The 24,617-nt window shown below is 44.4% G+C and overlaps 1 protein-coding gene across 1 annotated transcript; it reads right to left on the minus strand.

Moving 5' to 3' along the window:
• Positions 1 to 760: 760 nt before the first annotated feature.
• MAGE (necdin, MAGE family member) lies at positions 761 to 23,096 on the minus strand. Its single transcript, XM_050167783.3, has 9 exons — positions 22,874 to 23,096; positions 22,712 to 22,771; positions 22,541 to 22,604; positions 20,409 to 20,488; positions 17,999 to 18,096; positions 10,986 to 11,068; positions 8,303 to 8,345; positions 7,292 to 7,469; positions 761 to 1,504 (listed from the first exon to the last, which is right to left on the minus strand). Exons 1-9 carry the CDS (start codon positions 22,946 to 22,948, stop codon positions 1,427 to 1,429), a joined length of 759 nt encoding a protein of 252 aa, XP_050023740.2. The 5' UTR covers positions 22,949 to 23,096; the 3' UTR covers positions 761 to 1,426.
• Between the last annotated feature and the right edge of the window lie 1,521 nt (positions 23,097 to 24,617).

Genomic DNA, 24,617 nt, shown 5'->3' on the forward strand with positions numbered 1-24,617 from the left:
GTCTACAACAAGCTTATAAAATAAAATATTCACTTTCAAGTTGCCAAAGGAAAATATTAAGCCGAGTTATATCGATATAGATTATTCACCTCGAACTCTATCACCATTTTCTGAGGGCCAATACACATGACTTCATTGCAGAATAAATTGCCACCACCCTGTTGCAGCTCAATTTGGATCGCCGTGCCAAAACGGACAAGTTGACGTAATCCCCACACGATCTCCCGCTCTGCCGCTTTTTTGTGAATTAGCCAGTGGTCAGGTCAGACGAGATGTAACACAGCCCAAAATGCGTAGCGCCACTCCAATTTTCAATTTTCTTGCTTATTAAAAGCTTTGTTCTCGCTACAAATTAACAATACATTATTGTAGAAGAAAAATCTTTTAATTTAGATTAACCTAATATTTTTCTTTAGTATCCCTTTAGGTGAAACTGTCACCTCCAAATAAATTTTTTTGTTGGCTGTTGTTACGCCTACAGTGGACATCTTGAAAGGCTATGTTATTTTACACATGGAGCAGTAGCAATACTGACAATTACATAGGTTTTTAACTATTTAGGCTATAATTTTAGAAAGCTAATAACTGGAACTGAAAAAAAAATGCATTTGCAATTGGTATTATTATCTTTAGACAATACCCCCGGTTGCAGTCCAAGGTGAGAGTGACTGCCTAGAACTATGAGCAAATGCACCCATTTGCATCCAACAAGAGGAACATGGCGCAATCTCTGAACAGATCTTAGTTCAGGAGTCAGGTATGCAGCATTTACACAGCTTTATTATTTACAGAAGGATGTTCATCATCAAGCAACCCCGCATACACAGTCAGTGAAGTATGTACATATCACAGTAACTTTTTGTGTGTGAAGCAAAAATTAAAAAAGAAAATTATGACCAAACCTGAGATGAACTTTTTTTTAGGTGCAAGCCTTATTGCGAAACAGCTCATTCCAGAATATAGCAGTCTGGCTCACAAAATAAGTAATGGGTGAAGACACAAAATACAAACAATCTTTACATTACATATACGCAACCAAATTGAAATTATAGTATAACAAAAAGATCAAGAAACGCTGGTTTGCCAATAATTACTGCACCTCTGTGGCATGGCACTTAAGGTGTCTGCGTCCTTTCAACAGACCAGTACTCGCTCGGGAAGAACCAGGAAAGAACAAATGGCCAAAGAGCTCCAACTATGTCTGTACATTGGCCTTCTTTGTTTCCTAATGTTCACTAGTCTGCTGAAAGAATAGAAACAGACACCCCAAGCGATGTACCTGTTTCTCTCCCTCACTTTTTGTTGTCTGCACTGTAGAAAAATTTACACTGCCTTCCTCCCAAACTGTGGAAAAAGAAAGAAAGATAAGTAATGATACAATGAATTATATGATGACCAATGTGGGAGGTTAACATCAGGTTCCTTGTCAGTTGGCTTGCTCGGAACGCACTACTTCGTCGTACACTGATGCCCAGTGCTCTGGACGTGTCCCTTGGCCCATAACCTGGACAAACAAGACCCCATCACATAATCAGGACAAACAGGCACGCTCAAAATGTTTATCCCTTAAAAGGGTATGAATGTGAGCATGCGTGAATGAAGTGGAAGTTAGCAACCCCTCCCCCCTTTTTCACAGAAATATGTGCACAATAAACCCTAGTAGTTGGCAGTCAGTGTTCGTCCTGTGTTCCTCCCTTGTCCGTGTTTATTTTGCGCTGTTTTCTCCCATGGTCCAGGTTGAAATGTGAATGACACAAGTGTGTTGCTGGAATAAGCAATGCATTTTTCAACTGCGCAGCACAACATACTTAATGGATGTAGCTTTCATCACAAATGTATGTGTATTTAGGTATAATATGAAGAAAAATGAGTAAGCAGCCCACCTGAGATCCAGCTATCATAAACACTCTGCTAATAATGCAACACTACACATGGAATAAAAAAAAAGAAAAATGAAAACTATGAAAACATTTAATATGCCTGCTCAAAGCCTCCAAGATCAATACCCTAGGGTTTTACGGTGATCACATTGACGAATGGCTCAACAACGACTGCATGAGTTAATGCAATCGGTCAACCAACACCAAGAAATTGGCGCACATCGCATTTTATTTGACTGGTGTTGCAAAAACGTGGTATTTCAAGCATGAATCCAACATCGCAGATTAGTCAACATTTACCACCAAGCTGCGGCAAATCTTCGCTTTCTCGTCTGGCCATGCAGAAGTTGCCAAACAGAAGCTAGATACCTGCCTCCAACTTTAGCACGAGTCTTACACCTCATACAGAGAGGATGTCTTGGCTCTGTGCCGCCATGCAAACCCTAGCATGACTGAAGCCGAACGCATTCGACAGATAATTAAAGGCATTGGAACTGTCGCATTCAACGCCTCAATCATGCGAAATCCAGCGTCCATCCACAACATAACTTCCACTTATCAGTGCCTAGATGAGCTGCAGTCTCTTTGTCTTCAAAAGGACAGCAGCGATTCTCAGGTCCCCCATTCTTTTGATCTCCATGCTCTCATCCAAACTATCATCCGTGAAGAGCTTTAAGCACAAGACCTGGGGCGTTCTCCTGCTGCCTGTGTCACAACCCCAACTTTCGACTTGCGCGAGGTCGTCAATCAAGAGTTGTCAGTGATGACTACATCCACAACACTTCTTACTCCGGTAGCGTGCTCAATAGATACGTACACGGGTGTTGCTTCTCTACCAACCCTTACCGTGACATCTGTGCGTACTGAAGTTACTTATGGCCATTTGGCTTCGATGGGCACCCAGGCACTTGCTGCGCCATCCTACCCTCAGTGGCATACACCTCGTCCACTATGGCCATTTGGCTTCGATGGGCACCCGGGCACTTGCTGCGCCATCCTACCCTCAGTGGCATACACCTCGTCCAGTTTGTTTTTACTGCAGAATACGCAGCCACATATCTCGCTTCTGCCGCCATCACCAACAGAATAAAAGACGTGGCTATGCTGAGTACGAGAGAGACCACACCTGCCGACCTGACAACTACTACCTCCGCCGTACTCGTTTCCTCAGCACCGTTCTCCATCTCCTCCAGTTGCCCTCAATCTACCTTAGTTCCTGTTCGGCCAGACATCGTTCTCCTTTACCCTACCGGCGCTCTACGTTATCGCTTTGCCCTGCTTCCCATCTTTCAGCCCAGCACCCAGAAAACTAACTGAAGTTTTTGGAGGGAAAACTGCTTCCTATCTGTCTTCACAAATTCCTCCTGTTTGCTCAGCCAACATGCTTTCTGTAACTGCTGAAGGCGCTCCCGTGTTGAAGCCATTCCCGTGTCAACTCTCGTCGATACCGGTACCGCCGTGTCTGTTCTTCATAGTGATTTGTCCTCGTGGCTCTGAAACACGTTATCTTCTACCTATCTTGCACGGTGCTAATAATGCATTAATTCACCCTGATTGGCAGCGTACTGCTCGTATTCTCATCGGCGGCATTCAGCACCACGTTGTGTTTATTGTGCTTCCTTCATGTATTCATGAACTTATCCTGGGCTGGGACTTTCTACATTCTGCTTCAGGCATCCTTTCATGTAGAGAGAAAGTTGTACATATCATGGATACAGCGCTTGCACCTATTACGGACTCGTCATCTTCATACTTCAATTTGGCTGTTGCTGTAGACTACGTCCTGCATCCTAGTCACAAAGACATTGTAGCCGTCAAATTCAGTCAGATCGCCAACAGAGACGCTCAAGTCGCCCCTTCTCCCTGCTGTATTTCTCACGGAATTCTCATCACCGCTTGCCTTGTCCGATTTTCATGTGGCTGTGCTTTTCTGTCTGCCTGCAACACAACCCCAGATCTTGTGATGTTGCCCAAAGGGATGACTGTGGTGACCCTCACCGACTTTCAGCCCATCCCTATCGTAAAACTTTGCCCTTCATCGCCAGCACCAACTTCAGGTTGGGATGATTCTTTCCCTCTCCCAGCTGTCATCGATTCTGACCTAACAGCTGCTCAATCTGAAGCCTTACTGGCTCTCTTGGCGAAGCACAAGGCCTGGTTCGATAGCTATTCCCCTGTGTTGGGCCAAACTTCTGTGGCCACACACCACATCGAAAACAATGGTTCTGCTTCATACGACGACGGCCTTACCATGTATCATTGTCTGAACGAAAGATCATTGAAGAACAGGTTGCTGACATGCTTGCGTGAAACATAACGTGTCTTATATCTAGCTCCTGGGCTTCTCCTGTGGTTCTGGTCAAGAAGAAAGATGGCTCCATTGGCTTTTGCGTCGATTATCGAGCACTAAATAAGATCACACGCAAGGATGTTTATCCCCTACCTCGAATTGACGACGCTTTGGACACACTACAGGGGACGGAGTATTTCTCCCACCTTGATCTTCGATCAGGCTATTGGCGAATTTCGATGAATGAGACTGACAAAGAAAAAACCGTGTTCACTACACCGGATGGACTTTATGAATTTAATGTGATGTCTTTTGGCCTTTGTAATGCTCCAGCCATATCTGAGCATGCGATAGACAATGTTCTTCGCGCAGTAAAATGGAAGACCTGCCTCTGTTACCTGGATGATATTGTCACCTTCTCCTCTAACTTCAGCCAACATCTTCAACGATTAGCTGAAGTTCTCAAGTGCCTTGCGAATGCCGGTCTCCAGATCAACACAAAAAAATTCACATTTGCAAGCAAAAGTATAAAAGTATTAGGCCACGTCGTCTCAAAGGGTGACATCCAGCCAGACCCCGAAAAGATTACTGCTGTTCTCCAGTTTCCTCGTCCACAGCAGCGGAAAGATTTACATAGTTTCCTCGGCTTGGCGTCCAATTTTCGTCGATTAATCCGCAACTAGGCTGCAATAGTGGCTCCTCTACACAAGCTACTGGTTACCGGTGGCTCCTTCATGTGGACTGAAGACTGTGAGTCGGCTTTTCAAGCTCTCAAGCAACACCTTTCTTCCAGACCAGTGCTTCGCCACTTTGACGAAAGAGCCCCCACCATACTCCATACTGACAGAAGCACACAAGGTATTGGAGCAGTACTTCTGCAACGTAATGCAGCCTCTAAAGAGCAAGTGTTAGCATACACCAGCTGAACACTCTCTCCAGCTGAGCGGAACTACACCATTACAGGGCAAAGAGAGTCTGGCTACTGTTTGGTCGGTTCAGAAATTTCGCCCCTACCGTTAGCCCGTACCGCTACGGCCGCCACTTCACAATTGTCACTGACCACCATGCTCTGTGTTTTCTGTCATCAATGAAAAACATATCAGGGCGCTTAGGACGCTGGATACTCTGCTTGCAGGAATATGACTTTACAATAACGTACAAGTCTGGCAAAAGTCATCACGATGCAGACACATTGTCTCGCTGCCCACTCTCACTCTCTCCCAGTAATGCGCCGTCGTCTTCCCCATCATGTCGTTCCAACGCTACATCTGCCTCACACTAGCTCTCGTTAAGGCCCCTGGACCAAGTTATGCTTTCAACACGCTTTAATTTCCTCGTGCTTCAGCGGGCCGACTCCTGCTGCCGAACTTTCATGGATCGCCTTAGTGGGGTCACCGAGCCACCCAACAGTCACTTGCGACGCCAGCTATGACCATTCCGTCTTCAAGATGGTGTGCTACACCACTACGTTTGCCACCCAACAGGTAACCGGTGGGTCCCAGTCCTGCCCCGCTGCCTTCGCCTTCACGTATTAGAGGCATTTCAGGACGACGTATCAGCTGGCCACTTAGGCTTCCACAAGACCTACGACTGCATCAAGACCTGCTGCTTCTGAGCTATCTACAATGGTGGCCAAATACGTTGCCTCTTGTGCGTCATGTCAACACCGCAAACGCTCGACATCCCCTCCTGCCAGTTTACTACAACCTTTCCCTTGCCCGGACACACCTTTTCAATTTGGTGGTAATGATTTATGTGGTCCCTTGCCTTTGACACCTTCTGGTCACCGCTGGACTGTCGCTTCGGTCAACCACTTAACAAGATGTGCTGAGACTGCACCTCTTCAATCCGATACCCATTCTGAGGTCGCTGACTTTTTCTTGTGCTCAATTGTCTTGCACCACAGGGCTCCTCACATTATTCTGAGTGATTGTGGCAAGGCACTTATTTCCCAAATTCTCGAGGAAATTCTTTGGGCCACTGATACTGTGCAAAAATCTACTTGTACCTATCATCCACAAACCAACGTCCTTACTGAGCCTTACACTGCCTGACATGATTTCTATGTACGTCCGTCCTGACCACACTGACTAGGATAAAATTCTTCCTTTTGTGACATTCACATATAACACTACTATTCAATGGGCAACCGGCTACAGCTCCTTTTTCCTTGTGTATAGGTGATCGCCTTCCTTCGTATTCAACAAAGAATTTCTTTTTTCACCTTTTTTGCCTAACGTGTCCCTTCCAGAAGACTTTGCTGCCCGAGTTGCAAATTGCCATCAAATTGCTCGGTGAAGAATAGAAGGTACCCAAGTTGAGAAGAAACGTGGCTGTGACAACAAACACCTAGACATCAGTTTTCACCCTGGAGACCAAGTCCTGCTTTGGACTCCATTCCGAACTCCAGGGCTCTGTAAGAAGTTCCTTCTATGCTACATTGACCCCTACACCATTGCGCAACAAACTTCTGCAGTGAACTACCTCGTCATCCCAGTGCACCCTTTCACTGACCGCCATCGCTGGAATGCAGAAATTGTCCAAGCCTCGCGGATGAAGCCCTTCACTCCCCGCTTAGATTTTCTCTAAGCTGGGGCCAGGCTGGCCGCTTCCATGCCGGGGGGTAGTTAGTGTAAGCACTATTAATGTACTTCATCATTTCTATATGTACATAGCCATCATCATCCCTAATCTCCTCCTCCTTCGCTCTTGAGCTGGAGCATTTCCTTTTTGGAATAAAAAGTGTTTGGCAGCTTAGTGGGTCTCGGCCTCATAATATTTATATGTAATAATCGACTTGTACTCACAATACTGAACATTCGAGTGCCCCTAATTTTTGGGAGCAAAGATTTTTGCTTTCTTCGTGGATGCATTTTTTGGTAGTCAGCACCTGTTCTTGTTATTTTTCTTATTTTTGATACCTATCCTTTCTTTTTTTTTTTTTTTTTTAGCACCTACTGTTTTTGGTCATGTAACATTTAAGCATGACACATTCAATACACATGCAAACCAACAAGTCCAATTCAGGGTGCAGAGAATATCACAGAACAGTGCTGCAACAATGCTTCGATATCACTGGCCAGTTTAGCTCCATTATGCTTGTTAATGAGACTAAAAGTACCTTGCAGACTATTTCGAGGACAGAACGCTTCGAGAATTCCTTCTTTGCACGCACGCCCCACCGGTACTGATTCAATGGTGGATCAGACCCAAGAACCACGGACTGCTCAAGGTACGCTTGCTTGACAAGCTCTACGCAGATCAGCTTCCTCATGTCACCAAAAGCAGAATCCGACAAGCTGAAAAAAATCAAGAAGAAAGGCATACGCATGTGCAGAGGATTAGCACGCACAAGCACAACTTACCAAAATAGCTGAGCATTTCACAAACACTTGCATTTTAGAGCAATAAATGGTTGATAGGTGAGCAGTTAAAGAATGCTGTGGTACACACACTGGTTTTTTCATTGTCTCGTCATCTTCCTTGTTGAGGTTGAAAACACTGATTCAATGTTGATATGGTAACTGAACCACAGTTGTTTCCCCGATTGGTTATGCCAGCCACCTTGAGTGAGCTGATTCATCCCACTTTTAAAGTACTTGGCCAAGCACAGTTTCATATGCCTCAGAATAAGCTTTACAAAACCACACTCTTCCTCACTGGTGTTGCAAAAGTTTATAGAGAGCTCACAGTTTGGGACGCTAATCAATGACACTAACTATTTCCACGGCTGCTACAGTTACGATTCATTCCAGAGTGCAATGAAAATGCATGTGCAATCACAAGGAGGATCAGCACAGAAATTTGCAAATTACCAGCCTCCAATTAATATAGTAGCTTGATCAATACATAACAAACAAACTAGGAGGCATTTCTTTGTGAACATATTTTAGGGCTGTGAAAAAACCTCGAAGCCAATGGCATTGCAGGTATCACTCCAAACGCAAACAAAAATCATAGTGTAAGGAACGTCACAACAGTTTTATAACATACCAACTGCTAACCTATCAAATGGAAAGGCATCACTGAACAAAATAATGCAACTGGTGCAAACCAACAAGCACAGACCCTTTGAACCAGCTTTGAAGTAAACCATTTCCCACAGGTACTAGAAGTATAAGGGCAAACTCACTTCGGGTCAAGGCTATAGGGCTTCAGCATTTTCCAAAGTGAATCTGCAGGGAATACAAACAAAGCCAAGATTCACAAATCAAGCCTTCATGCCATGTGCGTGCATGTTTGTGTGTGTTCTGCATTTGAGCAATAAGATGTGCGGCGCACATCTAAGCACTCAGCTCAAACATACAGCCATCCTCAACATCATCTGAATACCCACTGCAGGCTGGATGCCTCTCCCAGCAACCTCCAATTACCCCTGCTTTGTGCCAGCTGATCCACTTGTATGCCTGCAAATTTCCCAATTTAATCAAACCACCCAGTTAGTTCTCTGCTGTCCCTGACAGCACTTAGTACCCATTCTTAGCACCCATTCTGTAACTTGTGGGGGTCTCATATCTCACAGGAGTACCGGCCACCGTGGGTTTGGGCTTAGCTGGCCACAGGGCTGCTTCTGTCATCACCTCTCGTACTCTAGCATGTGTGCTCAGGCCGCAAAAGGGGGGGCTACTAAACACTGCGGCCACATGCAAACCCACAGTATTGCCCCAAGTTAGCAGAAACCATATATTAAGGCAAAAGCCTTAGACGGCTCACGGGACGAATCCGATGTCCGCCATTATGGCACAGTTAATTAAGGTAGAGTTAATTAAGAGACTCAAACCCATGACCTTTTGTTATAGAAAACTGTACAAGTAATGCATTCAAATGAAAACAACAAGTAATGTAATAAATGTCTCGTGAGCACGCAGGCTCTTGCCTTCATCTTCTTTAGCGTGTGCTGAAGTGACTGTCAACTTTTTTGTCTCTGGTGACACCCAACGCTGCACAAATACCCGGTCCCAGGCAGACGCGGAAGTCAAAGGGGTCCAGCGCCTAGACCAAAAATACGGACAGAAGCACCGCTAGCAGATCACTGCAAGAGGATGGCTCCCCACAGCATCCCAGTTGAAAAAGTCCCCACAACTATGCTGCTTGCTCTTGCGATAACCAATGGGCCATCTCATGAGAGCTTAGGCAATCTCCGTTGGCTTGGCCCTTCGATAAGTGAGGCTCAGTGCAATATGATTCCGCACGAGCACTAGGCTTAGCATTCGGAAAAAGATCAACACAGGGTACGCACTCACCGCAGGTGCAAAGGAATCGTAGACGAGCTCAAGAGGCCCTAACAAAGGGGCCGGCAGATGAGAGGAAAACATGCATGTAACCAGTCCTGTCCTGAAGAGATCTCCCTCACGCTCACTCTACCTATCGCATTGGCCGTGCCACCAAAGCCATCACAGTCGGCCATGTGAAGTGCCACCGCCAAAAATCAGTTTGTGGCAAAGGCCGCCATCGAGAACCATACAGGCATAGGAACAACAGAACAGGTGAATGCCCACACAAAGGCGTCGAGGCATACCTCAATCCCCGCAAAATCTAATGAACCACCGGTTATTTGCCCCATGCATTACGTCTCCAACCTATGAATTTCAATACAGCGCATATTTCAGAATAACGCACATAGTTAATTTTCCCTTTTATAACCGAATTTTGTTACGAACATTAGTATTACGAAGGTTGGCTACCCACACAAGGTTAACCCTTGCCACACGGAAAATTGCAAGTAAAAGGAAGCGAGTAGAAGATGGGAAAGATTAAAAGTGAAAGAGAAAGACGAATACTGAAGAGGAGGACAGGAAAAGGCGACTGATGATTTCCTCCAGATGGGCCAGTCCGCAGGTGCCGTCTACGTGAGGCAGAGGCCAAAGAGGTGTGCGCTGCCTCTGCCAGAGGGCCTTAAAGGTCTGTACACCTGGCATCGGCTCAACTTCCAGGATCCCCCTTTCCCCAGACACAACTAAGCTGCGCACGGCTACACGTGGGAGGGTCCAAACCTGATGTGCTTGGGTACGTGGTGTCGCAGTACACCAAACGCCTGCTGACGCAGACTCCCCTGTGGAGTTCAATCCATTTTTAAAGGAAACAGATGAACGTAGAACATTAGCAAATAGTCCTGTCAGGCAAGCATCCAGCTTTGCAGCCGATAACTTGTGGTTGGTGGAGTTGACACCTTTCTACATCCCTGTGCTGTGCAATGACATAGATTCAGCCAACAAATGCAGCTGGGGTGCCAGCAAAGTGACAGCCACACATTGGTGTGTTCCCTTTACTAGTGGAACACACTGCATGAAAAAGCCACGCAGAGCTCTTCATCCTGGCCTTATTCCATATGCAATGATTTTGATCAGTGCAACATATCACATGCAATGTTGCAGTGATGCGTCGTCCCATTCATCGCACAGTGGTATTACCCAATATCGTGCAGGGGTATTAACTTGTCAATGCTTAAGTCATAACATTGCAACTACATACCATGGGTAATTCAATTCCAGGAAGTGGCAGCAGGTGCCACATTTGCCATTCATCAGAATGAACTTTGCATTAATTATGCAAATAGCAGAGCCATATTCCGTTAACTGGACCCAGATGGGAAGTAAAAAAACTAAGTCCGAGTTAATCAGTGTTCAAATTCAATGAACGTGCATAGACACCTTCTAGGAATGTCAAATATGGTCAAACAAACTAACTTGACGTGCACTGTCTATTCTTGGACATAGATATTTTTGATAAGCGTAAAAAAGACACAGTAAGTGCTTACACCTTTACACGCATAAGGACATATGACCAAGAAAAATGAAAATAAAGAAACCACATACCTTCGCGAATGACTCCATCATTCATGAGAATAAGAGCCAAGACAAGCGTTATGAGACCTTGTCTTGCAAGGTCTTTATCACTTCTGAAATTTTAGAGATGATAAAGTGAGTAATTAATTGCATAAACTGTGTAATTCTGCACTTCACCCATGCAGCTGATGCACACAGTGTTTCGCAGAGGAAAATTCAAGTTTAGCGCCATTCTTCAAATATGAAGAAAATGGCTCACTGACACTGAAAAATACATACAGTAATAGTTCGTTAATTCACAACTCATTAATTCGAAATTTCGGATAATTCGAAGTAGCCGCCGTGGTCCGTCTAGCAATGTATCCTGTTAATTCACATTGAAATCCACACCACCACCGATAATTCAAACTCCACGCCATTGTGGATGGAGAGAGTGCTAGTGTGTGGGAGCACGTTGACGACGCTGGCTACGCTGGCGTCGCCACAGTGGCCGCGCAGCTTTGCTTTTTCCATCCGTGGCCCATTCTTTAGGCCTCACTGGAGAGCGATGCGTTTGTCGCTGGCCAGGCATGGACCACACCTCTGTTGCAGGTCGCTTCTCTCCCGTGAAGTTCCGTATAAAGCTCACGGGTGATAAAATTGTTGCCGTGCACCGTATACTGTATGTGCAAGCGAAAGCATGCAAGGGTGAGCCGGCGAACGCAGCTCCATCTCGCTTGCGCGAGCGACGAAGGTGGGACAGATGCACACCTTCTCCTTTCGCGCACAAGGCATGGGAGTGAGGCGAAGGGAGGGAGGGAAAGAGGGGGGGACTAGAGTGTACTAAAATACAGTTGAGTGGGACGAGCGGCTTGGGCAGCACATGATTTACAGTGAGGCGTGCGATGATGAAAAATACTGTGGCTGCGCTGCTATCAAAACGGATTAGGCCGCATCAAGGTCGTGCCGTTGGAAATTGCTGGCAATACTTCTCGGAAGGGTCATTCGTACTACTTCGCACGCTAGTATACGTGGTCAGACCACTCAGACGGTGTTTATAATTGGCTATGACATGTATTTATGCCTGAGCAATGGATTCCTTCTCTTCTTTATTTCATTTTATCTTTTTTTTTAAATGCCGCTCGGTGATTGTAAGTGCATTGCGGCCGCTGTGTCGATTTTCATTCTAATATGTGATTGCACGGTTCCCTTTGGAGAACAAATATTTTCTTATTCTTCAAGCAGCCTGCACACATGTATTTTTGCACATATAGTTTTCCATCAGTAGGTCTCATGAAACGTAGACAGAAAAACATATCTAAGCTTCCTGCTTACCGCTTCAAACAAATAAAAAATAATTGCCCCATCTGGCACCCTGTACTCAGATTTACAGGCAGTATACTTATATAAAAACAGTGCAACATCCAATTCATGTTTCTGTGTTCCTCGCGTAATACAATGCGAAGTAATTGGTGTGGGTTCTTTTATTGCGGTTGCACCTCGGGAGCTGAAAATAGTTATAGATAGCCATTATAAATGCTAATCCTTGGCGCGTAAGCCATGTGAAATATTTTCTCCAATCCATGCTTAACAACAACAACGAAAAAAACAAAAAAAAACAAGAGAAACATGGGCCCGGTAGCCAAATTAGTGGCTACATAGATGATATGATGTTGAGCTGCTAAACTCAAGCTCATGGGTTCAAATCAGGTCGCAGAATTCAATGGGAACAATATGGAAAAACACTCGTGTACTTCTGTTTAGGTGCACGTTAAAGAACCCCAGGTGGTAAGAACGGAATACGGTGCCTTATAATCATATCGCCAGACGTAAAACGCCAGAATTTGTTTAATTTAAAAAAAAGAAGGTAGCTGCGTTCTTCAGCTTTTTTTCTAGGGGTCAAATGAAACAATTTGTGAGTCTGATTTCTGAGAAAAACATGTTACCCTTATATTTCATTACTAAACTTAATGCCATTCCCGGCTGTACGTCTGCTCAACTAAGCAGCTTCTGTATTATAAACATCTTTCAGTTATCTGGTGCGCTATCATAAGAACAATAATGAAGCAATTAAACGAACCGCATGCCTCACACACACTGAGAGATAGCTGTAGATCTGCTGTGTTTGTTGAAGAAGGTAAGTATGGTACCACATTGGGCACCCATTGGGTTGCCGACATGACTGTCAAAAAAATGTTTTCCTTGCCTGAATCAAGTTAGCAGACTTACAGGCTACCCCAAAACGGGGCGTTTATATTGAATGACAGCTGCGAAGTTGTTCAGAACTGATTCTCACCCGTGCTTTAATTCTCTCAGGAGCTGGTGGGCCTCTGCGCAACAGCTACGGCTCTCCAGCAGTACAATCATTCGGAATAAGATTCCTCACTTGCATCGGCCCCCAACCTTCGAGACTTCAAAATTGGTGTAAAGGGTTACCTTCGTAGGGAAGCGGCTGTTCGATAATTTTTAATGGTGAATTCTGAAGTAGAATACAATCTGAATGGCAAATACTATTTGATTAGACTATATGTTTCTACTTCATTTCGCCTGTTGGCCCCTTGAGGGAGATCACCAGACAAGCCACGCAGACTACATTGGTAAGGACTTCCCGGTCTCCCCGATTCAGTCTGAGTACATAGGCAATATCTTTTCCCTAACACTGCTGTTCATATTAACGTTCAATAATTGCCTTGATTCCTTTTCTTGGAAAGCCAATTGGTTCACCCGGCGCCGGTGCAGCTTTTAAAAGAAATATGCTTATTCCGGCCGGGAGCTTTCGCTTTTTGAATCAGTGCATTTAGAATATTTGATAAGTTTTCTCTTACATGTATGTTTTTGATATATATGTCTATGTACCCTGGCCATCTGCACCTCTTCGCACGACGCAGTCAGTAAAGTTGGCTTATTTCACTATAATATTGTTTTCTTTGATCATTGTCGCTGATTGACATTAAATTAATAAATAAAGCACGTAAAATGACACGATATCAATAAAATTTCATTCCGTAGCTTCATGTTATAGATAAGCGGCTTCTGTGGCAGAAATTACGCATTACTTTTAGAAAACAGTGTTAAAAATAGCAGTTCACCTAGCTGAAACTAGATTTGGTACTGGCCTACAAGAGTCGCGGGCGCACCAAAGCAAGTAAAACCATAAAACATTTTACTGCACAAACTTTCTGCGAGAAAAACTGGGTGTCCGGCAGCATCCGCACAACAGACGCACGCTTGCTAGCAGATGACACACTTGACAACAACAGAAAAATTGAAGACGTCATGTTGTACAACCCATGCGTCAAACATGTATACGTAGCAAAAAGGTGTCAATATAAATTTGCAGTTGAAATAAAGCACCATTATCAGAGCGTATGCGCGCAATCGGTCTCAGCGCCCACAGTGAAATTACGTTGAAAATGCCATGAAGCATGTTGCCACCCCAATCCAGTTCGTCCGCAGCGCCCTCGCACAATTTTTCCACACGGCGCCTCAGCGGGAGAGCACTGTTCGCCCCACGCAACCATAGTCTAGTACACTCTAGAGGGACGTTCTCCGGCAGCTGCTGCTTACGGCTCCGCCATGCGGGCACCACATCTTGAAAACGATCTGCGAGGTGGCCAAAGTGCACACCCGCGTGGGCCTCATCTTCAACACGAACTGCGACGTTTGCAGAGTGCACGTAGTCCCGGTAGCTCCGTATCCGATGTGCTTTCTACGTTTTGTTCGCATTGAAGCAACAGCTGTATGAAGGTCAATTCGCTCGCTGCTACTGCCAAAATTCCTCACTCCAGCATTTTTCAAAGAATTTCTGCAGTCATCAAGCGAGATGTATTCATGTTTACCTGTGCATGCGTGACATCATACGTGTTAATTAAATAGTAGGCGAATTTTTACAAGTCTACACGGCCGATAAAAGTACTATCATTACTTCATATTGCTATCTACTAATTTGCTATCACAATCGATGCTTCGCTTTTCGGGCAAAACAGCAACATTTCTTTTTCCGAGCCAGTCAGTGCAACAAACGCGTGGATGGTGCAAGAGCCACCTCGACGTCGGGAACATCGGCCCACGTTGGCCGCGTCCAGTTACAACTGTTGGCTACACCAGTGCTTCAAAGTACAGACATTGTTCCCGCCAACGTGACGCAGCGTGTGTGTGCGTGTGCTCACGCCCTGTAGGACTGTATACGCACCTTAACTGAGCAATTTTTCCTGACTTTCATTAGTTCGAATCTTCTATAATTAGAATTTTTGTAGCATCCCCGTGGAATTCAAATTAAAGAGCTTTTACTGTGTTTCATTCAAGGATACAATCGAAACCCGTGACAATAAAAACATTTTCGTATCCCCGGCGAATGCCCACAGCATTCAATGCATTTTGTACCCCTCACCAACGAAATGTCATTGTACTACAATCTCGCATCAACAAAATTCGCCGGAACATAACCCCACATATTGCCTACTTGCGCAAGGCTAGCAGGCTCCAAGATGTGCTCAAATGTGATTGCTTTGCACTAAAATTGCGTAAAGTACCACCACATTACCGCCACCACACATGCCACCATTTTTGTTTACAAAAACAACCAAGCACCAGAAACAATCGCACCGTAAACACATCATATACACCATCTTGTTTACCGAACACCTGTTTGGAGCAGCACGTATGTTACTACCGACATGTGTCGACTTTTTTTTATACCTAATACAGTACATAATGTGTGCCACAGCAAGAAAAACGCAGCAACAAGAAGGGAATCCACGTCCCAGCAATGTGGAATGTCTATGGCATTTGCGCTGGCAGACGCAGCATGGAGTGGCACGCGTTGGGCCATGATTGAGCAATCATCCGGGAATACGCATTCCTTACTTCACGAATGCTGACGGGCATCGCGTGCAGGTTCGGCTCCAGACGTTGATTTGCGTAAAGGGGCTGTAACCTTAATTGACTACCTTTGGGCATACGAAATACTATCACTTTCGTACTTGGTACCAGATGCGTCAGCGCCTGCACGCGACAGCATGCGATGGAGAAACGCTGCTGCATGCATGGAGCACTGTTGCTCTGCGTCTGGTTCCGAGTTACGCGAAATCTCGCAAAAGTGATCGTATCTCCAAAATCAATTGACCGAGAATACTGCTCCACGGCAATGCTGCCACTGGTGATCGACGCACGTGGTGCATTTTGTACTGTTGGCAATGACGTTCTATGTCCTCAATCAAGCTTGCCAAAGTAGGCTAACGAAATTTCAACAGCAATGTTTTGTTCCACGATGTATTACCTATCTGTGCTGTCTCATTTCACAACAACGAAATTCTTGCAAAAGCAAATTTTTTTGTGTTCCCCACCGATTTCGTACCTTTTTTAATAAAAGGTGCATTCAAATTTGCATGTATGTTACAGTCGTAACTAATTCTATTCAAAATCAAAAACAAAATTGATTCTTACTAAAATATAAAATAAAAAGCTCAATGCATCGCAAGGTGGGTTCATGATTTGCCGAATGCCCTCCTGCAGACAATGGTTGCGTGAGCCTCCAGAAGCGTGACATTTCTAATGCATCAAAAGGAAGTAAAGATGAATTTCTGCAGTCAGTAGACAGTGAAAAGGATGTGTCATCAGACTCTGATAGCAACCAGCTATCAGAGTCTGATTCAGATGTGTGCATGTTTGTGTGCCTTTCTGTGTTTGATTTCTGTGTTCCAATATGGTATATGCAGTGTTGCATACAAAAATTCTGCAAAATCGTTTTTTTTTCTCAATCACTTCATTTTTGTGAACAGGCACTCTACCAAAATTCAGGAACATGCATTAATTCTGAGCAAAGAGTCCTAACAGACTACACAGCAAATGAGAGCTTTTGTTCTACAGGAGTGCTCCCAACTTACAACTTTTTGGGGTCTCAAATGCTCCATGGAACAAACGGCACAGTACAGTAATGCTAACAAAACAGAAGGGCATTTATTGCGCCTTCTATACACCAATGCTAGCTAGCCAGATTACATAACAAATGGAACATGCCAATGGAATGAGCTGAGGAATCGAAGTTCTATTCACAACGTAAAGATACCGAGCGAATATTTTCGCCCCATGCCAGACACCAACACCTAAACAGTTTGCATAATGGAGATGCATTTGAAAAATCGAGAAGGCTCCCGTGGGCAAGTCCGGCGGAGCACACGTACAAGCGTGCAGTCAGTCTGTACACACTATCGGCCGACAGTCAAAAAGAAGGAAGCTAGTTTTTCTTGTGCCTAATTATCCACTCCTTTAGGTGGCGCTAGTGTCAGACACTCGCACCATCTCTTACACTAGTGTGCAACTTCAGCAACTTTCTTCACTGCATGTGCTATGTGAAGAAACCAGATTACATAAGATGCGAGAGATACGCAGGAAAAATAACATTAGGGCATACAAGAGAGTCGAGCACCCCCACAACTCTCAAAATGAGTCTGTGTCCGATCTGCACCGTAGTGCATGCTCAAAAAGCTGAAGCCCTCAAAATCTCAGTTGGAGTAGGCCTCAAGATCCATGAAAAATAGTAAGCTGATGAGCAAAGAACAGGACACACCTCACAAATATTAATTATGAACATGAACACAACAGTGCCTGCACCACAAACTCAACCTTCAGTTCAAAGCTGCTTTGTTTTTCCTATTGCCGCCATTGAGAAATATGTTGCACTTCTAGCAAGGTCCGGCTTATATGAAAATGAATATACCATATCTCACCAAAGCAATGCGATATAGCTAGCAAATAAAAATGTCAGCAGCTCCTTCAGGAATACAGAAACCTAAAAACAATATACACTGCAAATTTTGAAAGTGAACAAGCCATAGGTTGAGCAAACCAGTTTATACCTGGTTGCCTATCTATGCAAACATTGAGTAAACAATTTTCTGATATGATAGAATAATGATTTTAATAAATATGCTGGGCCCATAATAACAGAAATGTCGAGAGCAATTTCCTCATAACTTATTAGCATCCAAAATGAAATTTTCTCAAGCAAGTGTTAGGGATATTTCTGGTGCCTAACCTGCAGCAAGAGGAGAAAGTATGCTTACCTTTTCAGGAATTGACTAAACTCGGAAAGGTCAACTTTTCTGACAAGTATGACAGAGCCTTGTTTGTCATCAAGCTCTACCAATTCAAAGCCAAACACCTGAGAAAAAGCAAAAATTAAAAAGTCATTTACAAATAGGTCCTCCTGTAAAATGCAAAAAAGGCAACAGCCATTGTCAAGAATACAAAGTATAGTCGAGTCATGAAGGGCGAGAGTATAACCCACTACCTTTGTTGTTAATTAAGGCAAAGTAAATTTATACCTGTGCCACATGGGCAAGGTTAATGCCATTAAAAGTTTAAGACCTTAAGTTTCTTAATGTCATTATATTTTGATTGCTGCTACAGGTGCATACCTAATGACATTAAATGTTGCAATGGCAATAGCTGCAGTGAAATCATTAAGTTTGCCTGCCAATCGTAATACAATAAAAATAGAACAGTTATCTAGAAAGCAGATGTTTAAGAAATGGCGTGAGAAACATTAATAGGCGTATTGTATGTAGTTTACTTCGGGAATGTCATTGTTGCACCCAGCCGTAAACTGTTTGAAGCGAAAGCTAGCTCAACGGCCAATCCATAGCGTAGCCAAAGCATTGAAATTGGGAAAATTGCGCTCACAGCTTCAAAGCTCTCAAGCAGTGATCCTGAAGAATTTGACCGTGTGCTCCAGTTTGTTCTGGCGTATGTGCTTCTTCGAGCCAAACATCATCAAGAAATTGGAAGGCCAGTATGAGGCCTACAAGGCATGGAGCCGCCGCCTTGCAATCAAACAGCTTCTCCTGGCTAATGCGCTCACAATTAGTGCTCTAGCCGTGCATAGCGGCAAGATCGCCTGCTGATCTCTACGAAAATAAAGAGCTCCTTTTAAAAAAGTGAAGAATATATTTGTTGTTCTTATCTAAAAGTTAGCTTAATCTCGTCAGAATATGGTCACCATAGCCACGGTGGGGACATTGGAAACGAGAGTACGCCTTCGACTGCCAAGTGAGTTGTAATAATTGTAAGAACGCACTACGCCGCGAGAAAGAGCAACTTTTTAAAGAAAGTGAAGAATATATTGATTATTCACTAAGAATCCGTTCAGTCTCGTCAGAATGTGGAGACATTGGGAACGAGAGTATGTATTTGATGGCCAAGTGAGTTACGAGAATGCACTACGTCGCGAATGGCATTGAGCTTTAATGCCATTAAACATGTCCTTGTGGCACCCCGCGAATGACATTAAAGTTTAAGGCATTAATGTCAGTTAATGTCATTTTCTGTGCCCGGGTGGGAGGGATATAGGCACAGTTAAATAAGATAAAGTTAATTAGGGCACTCAAACCCACAACCTTTGATGGGAGTCAACCCACTTGGAGATATGGGTAAATCAGCCATATCTTTAAGTTGGATTCCAATTGACATTGTGATGGTCGAGAGTTGAACCCACAACTTTTGGTGTTAATTATGGCGAAGTTAATGTGGGCACTCGAACCCACGACCCAATATGGCAATATAGGCCAACCGGCCATATTTTCAAGCTGGATTCCAATAGACGTTGTGGAGGTTGAAAGTTGAACCCACTACCTCTGGTGTTAAGTCAATGTTAATTAAGGCACTCAGTACAGTAATTAAGGCACTCAATGCAGAATTAAGGCCCTGCAATGCTACTGCAAATGTTTTGCCAAAAGCAGTTATTTTGACATAAGTGCCGAAAGCTTCTTCAGTGAAAACAAGTAGGGGGTACATGAAAACTCAGTATGCCTCATAGTTAGCAGATAGTTTTGAAGTGCACCTCTTCACAGTTACTTACAGCGTAAATACATTCGCTATATGCTGTTTTTTGTTGACACAATAGTACCTACCAGTGTGGAGAGAACTGAAAATTGTTGTTGAGTGCTTGATAGCACAAAGCAGTAAACAAGCAATGCTGCCATTTGCAAGTAGCCTGATTGCACAACTTACACTGAGCTGCTTCACGACAATCACACCTGACCTTGTCCTGTTCTCTGCATTCCGTTCAAACCAGGTTTTTGCCAGTCAACACGTTTGCACTTAAGCTGCTCACAAGGATATGGTGTAACTATTCAATTCATATCAGACAAAACTACTTCAAACTGCAGTGGAAACATATTGGTTGCTTTTAAGACACTTTCAGCCATTGCCATTGAAATCAAGCCTGCTGTCAGGCACTCAAAGTGGTTTGTGCAAGTACGCATAAGAAAGAAAAGTACTTCAAGTTTCCAAGAACACTCTTGTACCACGCACTTGATAACTGGTTTATGTAATGCCTGTCATGTGGTCTCTGAAAACTGGCTCTTTCAGCAGTAAAAGAAAAATGCTGCAGTCAACCATTTCAAAGCAATGTTTACAAAAGAACAGTGCTGCGCTATTTACGGTCATTAGCGACTACTCGCATTTCAAACTTACATCCTGGAGTTTCTCCTTCGCTGAAGCCAGCACAGTGCGCATTACTTTTCCACTGTTGTTCAGAACATGCTTCTGTATGTCTGCAATAAGCAAGCATACACCAGCTGCTCAAATTCCTACCATAAGAGCAATACAAAATTATAACACATTTACACTTGTGCACCGAATACAAAAAAGTTATTCAACATCATGATTACCTATACTAAGGAGTGTGGATTGCACACTCTTACCCACAGATTTTGTTGAGTATACCCTGCAGATGCAACTACAGCCCTACAAGGGTGCCTCTAGTGGCAGCATGAGTTTAACTTGAGATTAGCACCAGTAGTATACATATATAATTATATTGGCAGCAGCAGCCAACTTTTTTAAAACATTGGCAGTGGCAATGTAACTATGCATGTTTGTTTTGTTCTGGATCATTTACATTTCAACCGAAAACCAAGGTCCTAAACGTTAACTGCAATAAGTCCGCATCCAAACTGCGATACCTACTGTGTTGTGGAGTACAAGGTTGTTGACAGCATTGCTCCAGGTACAAAGAGTTTTGCCAGCACGGATATCTGAGAAGTGACAGCCTTAACGTTGTACCAAGCTGGTTCAGCGAAGTCGCATATGTGTCTTGCAGGCTGCCATCCCGTTGTACATATCCTTCCTTAAATATTGTTTACGGCATTAAGAGTTCACATTCCAAAGTATGTGTCCTTGATAATCTGCCAAGAAGATACTTGCACACATTATGAACTACCGCGCGTTGCAAAGCAACAGCCGATGTTTTGGGACAGCTAAGATGGTGCGTGTCAAAGTGACGAATGTGCTTTAGTATGTTTCAACCCTGTACAAACCTGTAATGAGGTGAAAAATATTGACTGGACAAAGGCAAGCTTGGCACATAGGGTTACCACCCCTGTGATGGCTGTCAAAAAGTCATCCAGAACAGAAAATTAACCAAACCATACAAACTACTTCGCTTTGGATGAGAATGTTGACATCGTCGTTGCTCCTACTTGTCGGGCAAAAAAATTTCAAACTGTGTTTTGTCTTTTTCCCATTCAGAAAGCAGCACTTTCTCATTGTAGACAGGATCAGGTAATGCTAGTTAAAAGTTTGTTCGTTTCTGCAAGGAGCATATACAACTAATGGGTATTCGATGTCCCCCAAACCTAAAGAACCTGGCCCCACCACACCAGAGTGAACACTAGTCACTTGAATTCTTTGGCCGTTAACCTGAAAACAAGAACCTGATGTGCACACTGCAGCGACTAAGTTCTATAACAAGTTTCTGTCTGGTCACTGTGTTGATTATAGTCTGAGGAATGCATGTGCTGATTTTGAAACTGCCTGCAATATCCACCTCCTCGACTTCACAGACGTGGCTTGTCGTAAATGTTAGCTTTTCCAAAAACATGGCCGTTTGGTGGTGCTTTTCAATGGCCTATGGTGGCGCCACCTAACATGTGCAGTGTGCCTATAGTCAGCTGTTGCATAGTTATGGAAGTTAACACCAACAACGAAAACTAATGCAGTTCTTGCAAGATATTTCTCTCCTAAGCAGGTCTAATCTGTCAGCATTTACAGGTGTTTAAAATTTATTTTATTTTTCTCTCTCTCTTCGTTATAGTAACTTTCCACACAACTAAACATGTTTATTCTGCACAAGGGAATTCCGTGCGATTGTTACTTGTTATTCATTCATTACTTAAAACAGGAACTACATCGTGTCGATGTTGGTGTATTATGTGCACCAGCATGTGACACAAAGTCAGTACCATTATCAACAGTGGTCGAACAAGGAATGCCGCTGCATTCCATCATACTGCAGCTCTTTAGGTTACCAATGCTAAGCCTAAAGCTGAAAAAAAGCACTTGCGTTGTCCCTCAATTTTCTTGTTTGAGCTATTTGGGCACAGTAATATGAACATATATATCACAGATAGGCCAGTTATCTCTCCATCCTTGAGATGTGTAAATGCACACGTTTGAGGCCATCCTACGCAAACTGCATTTCGGTTCTGAACTAGTTTCTTTTTCCTAATGCCGCAGCAAGTATGTGTGTTATTCGCGACCGCTTTCTAGAATGCAACAACCGTGTGCACTGTAGTCAAACTACGAGGCAATGAACGTACGCTCACCTTTCCTTTTGATGGCCTCCTTGTGCTGGTCGGAGATCAAGAGGTAGTACACAGTGTCATTGACCTTAAACGGGCGAAAAATGTGACATTTATGTTCAAGAACGTTTAACATCTCGTTGCCAGTTGCGCAGCCATTTGACGAAGATGTACGGTTTACTGCACGCTCCTTACCAAGCGTTCAAGGTCTTCCGCCGATATACTGGTTCCGCCTTTCTCGGGATCTCCACGCTTCTGAAGAATTAAGCAGAATTTACAGAGACGCGATTCGTTTAAAACAAGCAATACTCCAGGCAATGTCATGTGCATTAGGTAAAATAGCTCTAGGTGGCTTACCGCAGGTGATCGTGAAGGCTGGGAGAAGTTGAGTTTAGACTGAGTTAGTCTGGCTCGTTTCCTGGATTCTGCCATTTCCAACGAACAAGACAAAACACTACGCCGGACACTGGCTCGAGCTGCAGGCTCTTACACACTCGCAAACGTTGTACTCGTACAAGCCTTCTCTGTCCACAGAGGCTTGCTTGGTGCTCACATTGGCGCGCCAATGATTTGGATTAGCTTTGGAAGCGGCTACGCTAGGCTAGCATGTGACAGGAGGTTGTATCGCACGGCCACTTTCGATCAGTATAGTAACTCTATGCTTTCGATCGCGATCATGCCCGATCCGGATCGAAATTCTCGACTGCGATTCATAGAGTTTCATAGATTCAAGGCAGATGAAGATTATCGTTGTGTGACAGAGATACACTCCAAAGGGTGCAAACTTTTTTTAGAGTGAGCTTTGGCTCCTTGAAAAATGGTCTCCTTCCTCCGAATCACTCTGCCTATGTACTAGGGAGGAGGTTTCGTGTTGTATACGTTTGTCCCCTAGACATGCCGGCGTTGCGGAGTGCGGTTGAGTCAGTTCTCACCGCCACTGGCTGCCCGCGCGGTGAGGCAGTAGGCACGAAAGTCCCATTTGGCGATCGCTGTGTCTGAAGGGGCAAGGTTCTGACTGGTGTTGTAAAAGTAGCGGGTCGCTGTTTTCGTCGCCACGATAGATTGGATTTTTTACAAGCACTGCTCCAGGAGGGCACATGTAACCGGCAAACGGAGGCCTCTGGAGAGCGCCTGAGGTTATAATAAAGCAGGTGGCGCAGGATCTCCGGGGCACCCAAGGAGTAGCGGGGGGATCAAAGCTGGAAGCAAGGCGGCCCGTGGATTGGGGCCGCGGAGGCCGAAGCGTGCCAGGGACAAGATAAGCCCCAAAGGGTGTAAACGATTTTCGAGTGTACAGTGTGCACCCTTAAATATATACACCCTTTGGGGTGTATATTTGCCACATAATAATCTTCATCTGTCTCGCTTGCCTGTCATGCTGATAACGCGCCTGTGGTTCGTGACTTGGAAGTACCGGGCATCGCGGCGTTAACGAAAGGAAATGCGGACGAGACAGATGACGTCATGCGAAAAGGTCGCATGACGGAGATTTTGTTCGCTTCAGTGATTGGCTGGCGGAGCAACGCATCCCTGCGCGGTCCACTCCCGACCAAGCACACCTGACCTTTAAAGGTGGCATCGTACGAAGACTGGGTCGCACCTCAAGCATATGCCACCAGAAGAATCAACGCTTTGCTCTCCTTTGCGAAGGAGGCGGCATCCTTCCCTTCACCTGACCGCCACCCCTATCTTAGGCCATGGGCCATCCCTTCTAATAAAAGTTTCAATCAATCAATGGCATTAGCGCGTTTGCGTGATTGGCGCCGATAATTTTTGAACAATCCTTAAAAAAGTTGTACAAAGCCTTTTTTTTTCAAAAACATCTGTTCTTACCCTTGGGACCTCTTTGGGTCCCACGTGTAACAAGGGTATTTTAAGGGCGTGTTACAAGTCCCCTAGCCCACAGGAGTATGTGCCATTGAGATTGGACCCTTTCTGCACTATTGCCATAATCGGCCCACATGATGATCTGTTTTTTGTCAACATGTCTGGGACAGATATTTTTCCAGATCCTTGCCATAGGCAGCTCCGCTGTAAAAAGAGATGTAAGGTCTTCCCGCGTGCTAAATCGTGGCTTAAACCGTGTGTAGCAGAGCGTGTT

This window comes from Dermacentor andersoni, chromosome 11 (genome assembly GCF_023375885.2).
Source record: "Dermacentor andersoni chromosome 11, qqDerAnde1_hic_scaffold, whole genome shotgun sequence".
Classification (NCBI taxonomy): domain Eukaryota; kingdom Metazoa; phylum Arthropoda; class Arachnida; order Ixodida; family Ixodidae; genus Dermacentor; species Dermacentor andersoni.